Source organism: Sinocyclocheilus anshuiensis, unplaced genomic scaffold, assembly GCF_001515605.1.
Source record: "Sinocyclocheilus anshuiensis isolate Anshui unplaced genomic scaffold, SAMN03320099.WGS_v1.1 scaffold983, whole genome shotgun sequence".
Classification (NCBI taxonomy): domain Eukaryota; kingdom Metazoa; phylum Chordata; class Actinopteri; order Cypriniformes; family Cyprinidae; genus Sinocyclocheilus; species Sinocyclocheilus anshuiensis.
The window spans coordinates 675,638-687,116 of NW_015546086.1; the positions used below are offsets into that span (position 1 = coordinate 675,638).

An 11,479-nucleotide genomic window follows, 5' to 3' on the forward strand; every position below is an offset into this window, starting at 1 on the left:
AGCAATCTAAAATTAACAAAGAACAGGAACAGTTAAATTCAAACATAAGACAACATTTCCTACTTCAATATAATTAAAATCTCACTTCTTATTATTTATCAATTGAAACAGAGTTAACAGAGACATACATTTTTTTAATGGTGTTGTGGGTTTCATATATTGTTCTAATTAACTAACTAGTTTTAATACAGTACACCAAAAATCATACTATGAAAATTATTAAACATAAATCAAAACAGTACTACATTCTAACAAGATTATGACTTCACATAAACACTACAAAAATAAACATCAACTACTTAAATATTTTAAACATTTTTTTAGTGTCCTTGATATTTTCATTTTCACAAACTGTTAGGTACAGTGTATATACACAATACAAACTTTTTTAACTTTTCAAATGTGATTATATGTTTGTGCTTTTGGAAATGGATCTTTAATTAGCCTTATTATTTTGCATTTAAGCCTCTTTTTGAGCATAAAATGTAATTAAATTCTGAAAATGTAATTGTTGTATGTCCAATTATTTAGTTGTATTATCATTTATCCATATCAGGGTGTACTTTCACCCAAGTGGTATAGTTAAGACGTGTATGGGGTTTTGACAGTGGAACTTTCATTAATTTTAGAAACTGTGTAAATCCAGCATCCTGTTCAGACCCTATTATATAATACAAACAGTATTAATTTAATTTAAGAACAGTTATTATGTGACTATACCTTGAAACCGATAATGGTGTTTTTGATAACTGATGATAATAATGCTCCGCTCTCTCCATGTTCAGTTCTTCGTGGCTGAAGTAGCGGCGCATGTAATAATCAGTGTAGCTCGCAGCGGCCTCTGTCGGTAAAAAATAATCACTACATGACTGCTCTGGTAACCAGCAACTTTCCAGAGATAAAACGTTTCATTTCTGTGGTTCGTAGTGTTTTAATTTTACACTGTAGTTTTCAGACGAAAGGACATGTAGTTTTGAATAAAAAGGCGACATACCTTCACTCAGAGTGGACGTGACACCGGATGAAGAGGCTCCGGTGGGTCTTCAAGACGAGCGCGTCGGCCAAATATCTGAAATACATGTAAAATTTACCCCAAAACTGTCGAGACAAACTGAAAAAGGAAGGAAACCGTTTTTTATAGGTTTGAAATTGATCGGCTTCAAAGCGCTCCTGTCAAGTCAAGAGTGCAGATAACGGATTTTTAACGGATTATAAAATATCAGTCGACAGAGGAGATGTAAACATACTCGTACGAAAAACAGCAATATTACTGTCAGGGCTTAAAGACACTTTGTTACAAAAAGCAACATAACGCACACATATTATTACCACTGTGTCATCTGTCTCAGTTGCACCGATCGACCGTTGGAATTTAAAATTTTAACCCAACTGGTTGTGTTGTTATAGAAATAACCCAATAAACATAGGAATAACCCAACAAAACGACCCAACATGTTTAACCCAGATATTGGGTACAGAATATCAGTCGACGGGAGATGTAAACATACTCGTAGAAAAAACAGCAATCTTACTGTCAGGGCTTAAAGACACTTTGTTACAAAAAAGCAACATAACGCACATATTATTACCACTGTGTCATCTGTCGCAGCCCCATTTGCACCTATCGACTGTTGGAATTTAACATTTTAACCCAACTGGTTGTGTTGTTAAAGAAATAACCCAATAAACATAGGAATAACCCAACAAAACGACCCAACATGTTTAACCCAGATATTGGGTACAGTAAATAACCCAACGTTTTTTAGAGTGTAGTTGTGTGGACAAAAAAGCCACTGATACATTTCTCAAAATATCTATTATGATTTATTCTTAGTTGTAAGATTGGTCTTGAGGTTTATGAAAGAGCTGCAGATGCGTCCCACTTTTAATTCACCATGCCAAGCGTTTACATTTCTCTGATCACATTCTGAGTGCTAAATGAACCATCTGATTCATTTTATTCTACACAGATTTGTTAGCAGCTGGTCTGTCAAAGAAATAATGAATGGAAGCTCCTGCTGTTTAAGCAGGAAATGTGGTGTGCGGTTTTATAGTCATGAAATAATGGGACCGACCTGTGAATGGTAACACTAGTCAGATAGATAAGGATAATTGAAAACTGTAGAGAATTTTTTTAGAATCAGAATGATTAACATTTTGAATGTAGTCAGCATATGTATTTATATATTTCTTTACAAATTCATGGTTTATCATTTTCGTTTCAATGTCATTTAAAAAAAACGAGATTACCACTGTGAAGAGAATAGACCTAGTTTAATAAAAAAAAAAAGAAAGAAAGAATAAATAAATAAATAAAAATAAATTAGTTTGTGATAATGATTTGTCTGCTGATTAGCTTAAAGTGATAATTCACCCAGTAATGATTCTGTCATCATTTACTCAAAACTCAAACAGGTTTGAAACAACTTGAGGGTGAGTAAATGATGACAGAATTTGAATTTTTGGTTGAACTATCCCTTTAAAGGTGTGGTATAAACGAATAGCACTCATATACAGCTGTTGAGATGGTATTCTCATTTGAAACTAAGTAGAGGTTTGGACATGGAAACACTATTCGATACATCACAACTTAGCAAGCAGATTTCATTTGTCTTCTGACAGATGGATCACAGAGGAGTGGGAACATTGTACTAAAATCTGTGGGAGCTTGGGATACCAAATCCGCACCGTGCGCTGTGTCCAGTTCCTTCATGAAGGCACAAACCGCTCCATCCACAGCAAGTACTGCAGCGGGGAAAAGCCTGAGATCAGGAGGCCATGTAACAGAGTGCCCTGCCCTGCCCAATGGGGAACCGAGGCCTGGTCAGAGGTATGTTTTTCTCAGGTCACATGATGTTTTGTTGCTATGAATACAAAAGCGTTAGCTGTCAAGGTTTTTGAGAGTAGCATATTGGGAAAGTGAGACGATTGGTTCAGTTCTATTTTGATATTATCTGCAAGCAATTTTCAGTGTAATTGGGCTTGAAATCTTTGTGAAACTAAAAAATACATCCTAGGATTTTTGTGTTTTGTTTTTTAGAGTGTCAAGAAAATAAACAAATTAGGACTTATTTCCTTTTAGTTTGTACTTTTTACCTTGAAATTAGAACCATTCTTTCACATGTCTAAGCGAGTCCTGACATTTCCATTGATTTTAAATCAATAATGATTTTGATTCACCAAGAGAGTTTCATGACAGTAACCTCATTACCCAGCTATGTCAGTATTTGAAGCTAAAATCCAGGCTTTGAGTGTTTCATTGCCAGAAGACTTTTGAAGATTTTAAATATTATGCAGAGATATCAAGCTCAAGCCAGTACGCTGCAGGTCGGTGTAATCCTCTGTTGAATCAGTCTATGTGGTATTGATTTTGAACCCAAGCAAACGGATTCAACAGCAAGCTCTGTCAATGAACAATGAGTCATTGATTAGGCTGACTGTAAACTCATAAACTGGACATTAGGTGCATACCAATATGCATACTCATGCACTCTATGCCAGTTTGTAGTATAAATAGTGTGTTCACACTGAAAATTCCAAAAAGACAAATGGCACTTCAAATAAAAGCACTTAATTAACCGAAAAAAAAAGTTTGTTGGAAACTTCATGTACTTAATTGTCACAGCTTTTCTTACATACGGGAAGGGGAGAAGCTATCAGAATCTGATGCAAAATAACTTCATAAAATTCATACACTAGATCAGAAGATCCCAAACCTTTTACTAAGAAGAGCCAGAAATCAAACTTGATTGAGGGCCTTGGGCCAAATATAAATCTTGCTTTATATTCAACTGTATTATATTAAAAATTATGTTATAAAAATGAAATTTGATTAATAAAATAATAAAAAAAAGGTCATCACTGGTCAACTTTGGCCTGCAGGCCCCTGGTTTCTGTTTCTGCAGTGTCACTCTCTGTAGCCCCGATTACATTGACATCTCATTGGGCTAAAGTTCTGCTCCTCATAACTGTACATTGAACATCAAATATCTTCTGTCTGACTGCGATTGTGTCTTGGGTAAACAAATCGCATTGTGCTTGTTTAGGACACAGTGTTAGATGTTTGAAGCCATATGTATTTTTCTGTAGTTTGTAGGTTCTCCTCAACTTCTTTCTTATCTCTCAGTGCTCGGTGTCCTGTGGAGAGGGTGTGGCACGACGTCTGGTCACATGTCGCATTGGAGATCAATGCACCGGTGAGAAGCCTGAGTCGCACAGACCCTGCAGGCCAGGACCCTGCCATGGTAAGACAACACAGACACGCCACTGCAAACTCTGAAAGCCAAAGCAGAGAATTGGTTTAAACAGAGAGCAACACAGGGACAACAGTCTGCACTCATCAAGCGATTTTATGGAGTCTTGGAACGGCTGATCTGTTCATGTTGTTCATTCAACAAAAATAAGTCTATTGAAAGAGAATGGAAAATATAGCACAATGCACAAATTCATCTGCATTGATGACATTATTCATGGTGCTCTTAACCACAGTCAGTTTCCCAGAATGCTTTTGTGGTCTGTGAACTTCTCAACTGCTCTGTGGAGAAGCTTGTTTACCTTGTCTCAGTTGTCTGTTGAGAACTTTTATTTAGTCACGCATTACGTATGAGAAAGCTATTAATTAGATCACATAATGCCTACAAGCTGGAAATGAACATGAGGTTTTGGCAGTGTTTCATATTCATAAATGTACTCTTTCAACATTTCTTCCCAAAACCAGTCGCATTTCCGAACCCCATGAGCTAGAAATTGTACATTTATCTTCGTGATTAATGCAACATGTTTTACTGCTGTGATGTGTAGTGCCTACAGCACAGAAAAATCACAGTTTCTTTGCAAACAAGAAAGCCTAACTTTATTCAAGAGAACTCACTGCTTTCGAGAATTTTCCTCCAATCTTTTATTGCTAAAGCTCAGCTGGTCAGCCTTGTTTGTTAGAACACAGCAGACATCACTATGAATAGCAATTTCTTTATATCTGCTTGCATGATGCTTCCTCTAATTCCTCTTTAATGGCTTTACCCGCACCTGGATGACATCCATCTCAGTGGAAGGTTAACAAAACACCTACCCTTTACAAATGGCACTCTTGCGGCACACTGCTTAACTTTTCAGCTGCGTACAGTATGAAGCAGGACTCCTTAGGGAGTTGGAGGCATTTAGCTTCTTTTCAATTCTAAAAGAAAAACTCGTTTGTGCTTCATCTGGTGACAGCAAGCTATAAACCAGCTTCAACTGGAATGGCTCTTTTTATGACTTACATTAATTGAAAGACCTCATGACTGCTGCATTTGTTGTGGGCTTTTTCTTTTGTTTTGTTTTGATTTGATTAGAACAGTGAGGGGAGAGCAGAATAATAAAGTATAGCTGAGGGGATCAGGAAATGATGCAAGTCCGAGTGAGCCACACATAAGTGTCACAATGTAATCTACAGTTACAACGTTTACGCCACTGATTTTCACTAATTATGGACACTAGAGGGAAATTTCACCCAAAAATTCGGTCAACATTTACTCACCTTCGTGTCGTTCTAAACCTGTAGACCAGAGCGATAATCACTGGTACACGAACAATAGGGAAAACTGCATTCCGACATACAATTTCCTCATAGTCACACAGCTGGTTAGGAGCTATGAATACTATGTGTGAGAATTAACCTGTGCTAGTCTACAGATGAGCGTTCACACACATACAATGGTGTTCAGTAGGGTTACACTGTAAATCTGTTATTCAAAGTCTAATTTAAACATTAAAATAAACAAAATTTGAAAAATGTAAAAAGCAATTTATGAAGAAATGCTTCAGAAAAAAATAAGAAATAAGGTTCTGCACTATTTGTGTGATAATCAAATATCAAAATCAACAGATTTTTATCTGAACAAAAAAAAAAGATTTAAAAAAAGAAAAAAATATGTACTGTATAAAAACAGCATGTATTCAACACATATATTTTAATGATTCAGAAAAGAATAACTGTCTGGCCAAATGATTTTTCATAGTGTATATTAGCATCATTTGTTTGCTTTTGGCATCTGAGGAATCTAACGTCAGACGTAACACAAAGAACGGCCAGGATAATGTTGAAAAAAATGCCCTTTGTGTTTCACAAAAGGAAGAAAGTCATATTAATTTGGAATGGCATGATTGAACTATTGGGTGAACTCCCGTTGTGGTCAAAATTATTAGGTGAAATACTGTCATAGTTGTGCATGGACAGTCTATTTTACTGCATGTAAAGAGACATTGTTTCTTCAGTGTTTGGCAATATTGATGACATAAAGACCCTGAGTATTCAAAAAAGCTGAAATGTGGAAAAGTGTGAGAAATAAAATGTAAAAAATAAAAAGCCTTCTGCTTCTCTGACAGATGAGCCATGCGGAGGAGACAAGTCCATATTCTGTCAGATGGAGGTTCTGGCTCGTTATTGCCCGATACCAGGTTACAACAAGCTCTGCTGTGAATCCTGCAGTAAGCGAAGTGGCACTTTTGCTCCTCTTCTGCATGAAGCTTTTAAGACGGAGGAGGAACTTCGCTTCAGTTCAGCCTCCCAAATTCTGGAGACACTCTCAGCCTCTGTAAATGGAACTCTGAAAGTCCCTCAGCAGCACCAGCGGGGATCCTCGTCACAAGGCCAATTTGCCAAGCAGACCGCCACTCCCCCGCCTCGCAAATCCAATACCGAGAACAGCAAGACTCAAAAGCATCTGAAACCCGGTGCGAGGAATCTGCCTGCAATGACGATCCATAGCTCGTGGAACAAGGACGCCGCTAAAGATGCACCATGGCAGCTGGAAAGTTTCCAAGAGAGTCAGTGGCCGACAGCATCATCCGAGGTGGAGAGATGAAGGCTAGTTTGTCTCTTTCTTCCTCTGGACTCTCTCTTATTTGTTTGTTGTAGACATAGACCTTTAACGTTCATCTTTCCCTTCACATCCTCCTCAAGATATTTAAAAGCAAGAGAGAGTATAGTGCTGGTTCACTTTCAAATGTTCTCAATTCCCCCGCCAGCAGTATTTGTTTTTTAAAACACACTTGTCAATCACACACTGTTGTGATGGGGAACGTGCCAAAGAAATTCTTATGATGATCCTCTCAGCAGTCTGGTCTATGGGGGTTTGGTGCGCCTATACGAAGAGACGCCGGTGGTACTCGTGAGGAAATGATTGTAGTTGTATCAAACTTCACAATCTTTAAAGTATTATTTTTACCAGGTCCAAACATGTTTGACCAGTTCATATTTATGAACGTTCCTGTAAATACTGTATATGGGAAATGTCAGTATTATTTTATACATAATGAGGATTTTTAAAATAAGAGATTCAGGAGCATTATTGGTGCTTTTTATATTAAGAACACTTTAATAATATGTTAGGAAATCAGCCATGAGTTCAGCACTGAAGAATATATATTCCAAAACCATGTGAGCCCCAGGAACAAACATCAGTGAAATTAAAATAGCCATAAAAGATCTACTTTTAATTAGAAAGTATTTCATTCATGAATCAGCCTCTCAGCAAGTCATCGATCAAATGAATTCTCAAAGACTGTGAAAACTGTCAGGTTTTTGGTTTTCCTCATTTCCCCATGATGTTGAGGATTTTCTTTGACACTTGCCTCTTAGATTTCCCTTATTTTGTGTTATGAGTTCACATTTGCAGCCAGAAGTTTGTTTAGCCAACGACAGCATTGAACGTAAACATCATGTCAAGCAGCTTCACCATGATGTAGGAGACCGCGTCTTATACATTGTGAGATTAATTGGATATTTGAGCTGGGATTTGAAGGAGTAAAGCTGGACTTTCTGGAGATATTACACTGCACAAGATATCTCACTTGAGGGAGAGGAAAGCTATTTATTTTTATAATCAAGGATTATATCTCAACCACAATGCATCTGACTGCAATACCAAGGAAACCAGTTAGTATATCAGTGGAGTACAGCTGTTCATAACTGTACACACACGTTCACCTGTGTGCCACTGTAAAGTTATTGTATATACCATTGAGAACTTTATTAAGATTTAAAGTTCAACATCATGTTTTTTGTGCAACATTATCTGTTACTTCAGACCAAAAACACAGACTCCCATCAAGTAGTAAAAGTAGCTCACAAAAGTAAACACAGAAACAAAAGTAGACGTATGAATAGCCTTATTGTTGTTGTTTTAACTGCCTTTTTAGATAAAATAAGACACATGCTCCGCTTTTGAGATGTTATAATAAGGGAAAGCTGTTTCACAGCCATTTTAGAATAGAAATATTGTAGAGAAAATCTTAAACAAAGCTGTCATTTACAGTGATTCATTTTGTCCTTTACCCACAAATCCCCTTATACTGCACAAAGCTGCTTTTACAGTTAATTTGTAGCTTTAACAGAAAAAATGCTAAATTATAGTGATATATTTTGATCCTCTAGATTAGACAATAGCCATATCTGCATACAGATCAGTAGCAGTTGTCTTTGAACATCATTCATCCGATGAAAGCTAAGGTGAACGGTGTGTGCATCACAAAAAAGCTTTCATTTTATCGTTGTTCACTTTCTGATAATAAACAATGTGTTGCTAATATTATCGACAAGCTTTCGGAGACCCTAAGGAATGCGAGATAGTTGAAGTTAAATTGACAATCCCTAAGCCACAGACAGACACCCAACATAAAGTATAAAGCGTGTTTATCCTCAATATTCCAAGTGTTAATTGTTGTTCTGGCTTACACTGACACTTTCAGTTGCTAACCGCTTGCGGTCATTTCTTTTTGTTTTAATTTGTACTTTTGTTAGTTGTAATGGAAGTGTACACTACTGAGGCTGTTTGTTGTATTGGGAGCACATAGCAATAAAGAAAGTAAAAATACCACGCTGTCTCTTGAGTGTAATTTTTTAGGTTTGCTTTATTTATTTTCATTAAAGATGAACTTATATTTTCCCCTTTTCGCTACTAAGCCCTTACAAGACTCTTTACAGTAAAAAAAATTAATCTGTTTTAAATCCTAAGCTTAAAAAAAAAGGACTGAAAATATGTTTGGCAATGTGTTTAATAAATCCTAAAATCAAATGTATGCTGGGATATGTGTGCTTCTGAGTTTGTTTGATCTGGGTTTTTTTGTTTGTTTGTTTTTAGTTTGCACCCTTGTTCTCTTCACAAAACCAAATGCACTGAAATTGCTCTTGATTGAAATTTATTTTGTTCTCTCACAGTGGATGCTAACATAGAGTTTTTAGTTAAAGCCAATAATTTCGCTTAGGCCGAACATTTTCTTACAACATTAAATTGCTTCAGAGCGCTTCCCTGGTGCTGTATATGATGTTCACATAAAAGTATAATCTGGGCTGCCAACTCATTTTCCAGCTCACCATACCTTCAGGCTCAAAATTGTTAATATATTATGAAAGGCTCTAATTTCTTTAAAGGGGTCATCGAATGCCAATTTTCCACAAGTTGATATGATTCTTTAGGGTCTTAATGAAAAGTCTGTGTAGTTAGGTTAAAATTTCTAAATGGTAGTGTAAAACAACACCGTATTTACCCCGTCAAAAACAGATCTTTTCAGAGCAAGCTGTTTTCTTGCATGCCGCTTTAAATGCAAATGAGCTCTGCTCACCCCACCCCTCTCTTCCGAGCCGCTTTCTGAGAGACGGTAAACTTTAGCTGCATTCATCGTGAAACTTGCTAGCTAGCATGGGTGACCATATGTCATCTTTTCCCTGGACATGTCCTCTTTTTGGACCTAAAAAAATGCGTCCGGCCAGGATTTCTAAATCGCCCAAAATGTCCAGGATTCGGCTGTTTTCTTTATCCTGCTCCCGCTGAATTTCTGACCATTGCTGCCTGCTCCTGCAATATGTGTTTCGCTCCCGCGATTTAATGAGCTCTGCTCGCCCTGCCCCTCACTTCCGAGCTGCTCTCTGAGAGACGGTAAACTTTAGCCGCATTCATCATGAAACTTGCTAACTAGCACGTTATTAGGAAAGGCGATTTGATTCCCACGAAGATAGACACATTTAGGTGGATCGGGGGAGCATTCCCTTCAGAAACAAATGTAATCCACTGCGTCTTCAGTGGCTCAGATGTCGGGAGTAAAGGATGACTGCTATGTTCATTATTACATCCAACAACAGAACACCTCAATCGCTTAGGAGTCATTCGTGCCTACATCTGCTCCGGCGGTGAAGTAATGGTGGACTGATGACAGCTCACTCAGGGCGGGTCTAAGATAAGACACCAGTCCAGTCTGTGCTGAAACACTACTGTCAATCAAACTATCGTGGGAGGGCCTTGGTCTGTGTGACGTCACACAGACAGGCATCTGAGAACGGCTCAATTTGAGAAAGGGGAATTGAGAAATACAGAGTTCTGGCATGAAACTCTAGATGGCGCAGTTCGATAGGTCTAACTCAATCTGACCTAATGACATCATCACATGGCCCGGCTGATTGGTTCTTTTTGTATCAGCAGCCAATGAACTTTCTGCTCAACATTTAAATACTTGGCTAGTGCTCGCCGTAGCAGTTGCAGCGTGCTTCAGAAACCCTCCACCTTCCCCAGCTCCACCTGCATAGATCTGCTACAGGGTTATTGTATATGCTATTTGTGCAGCCGCTAGTGTAAATCAAACAATCGTGGGAGGGGCCTGTCTGTGTGACGTCATCTGAGATCAGCTAGATTTGAGAAAGGGGAAATGATTTACTGAGATAAAATTAGATTTTATTAGATAAAATTAGAGTTTAATTAGATTTAATGGGTGGATCTTTATCAATATAGGGTGGTTGTGTACACACTGCCATAGGGCTGGGCAAAAAATCGAATGCGATTTTCATGCGAATCTCGTCAGTATTTTACAGATTTTGTGTAGCTTGTCAGTGATCTACGGCTCTGTGTAGTAAATGCCGCTCCATCTGAAAGCACGTGCTGGAGATTTACTACTAATCACCAGAAGCAGCTTTACTGACGAGATGCGCATGAAAATCTCATTCGATTTTTTGCACAGCCCTACACTGCCAACACACATTTCAGTTCAAATAGCTTGTAAAAGTGCATGTCGCATCCGATGACCCCTTTAAAGACCCATTCAGACTAATGTACCAAACATCAGGACATTCATTATTTTCTGAATGGTATTTAAAGATCACTAAGATCATAAATTACATAAAAGGACATTGTGACGAGTGGAGAGGGGCAGAGAGCCGTGGGAGCGGAGTGAGGATGTTGGAATAAATGAGTGACACCTGCGCCACTCGTCATAGACATTCTTAATAAAATCAGTATGAGTAAAATATTGCACAATCCACTGGACAAAAGCAACCTCTGAAGCATTGTTCACCCAAAAATGTATTTTATTTTATTTAAATTGTATTTACTCCCCATCATGTCATTCCAAACCCTGAGGACTCTGGCTAAACCTCAAAACACAAATTAAATGAAACCTGAGAGGTTTCTGTTCCTCCATCAAAAGTCCAGGTAACCAAAATTTTAAAGATCCA

General features: G+C 37.8%; 1 protein-coding gene across 3 annotated transcripts in view; it reads left to right on the plus strand.

Annotated features, from left to right (window-relative positions):
* Positions 1-8,827, plus strand: part of LOC107700077 (ADAM metallopeptidase with thrombospondin type 1 motif, 3) — a 129,875-nt gene extending 121,048 nt beyond the window's left edge. For 2 of the 3 annotated variants that reach the window (XM_016501593.1, XM_016501594.1), the window contains 3 exons: positions 2,623-2,830; positions 4,127-4,244; positions 6,364-8,827. In XM_016501593.1, the coding sequence (XP_016357079.1) occupies positions 2,623-2,830; positions 4,127-4,244; positions 6,364-6,842 (805 nt within the window). In that variant the 3' untranslated portion in view covers positions 6,843-8,827. Of the gene's footprint in view, positions 1-2,601; positions 2,831-4,126; positions 4,245-6,363 lie in introns of all 3 variants that reach the window. The other variant, XR_001635517.1, reaches the window with a different exon arrangement.
* Positions 8,828-11,479: the final 2,652 nt, after the last annotated feature.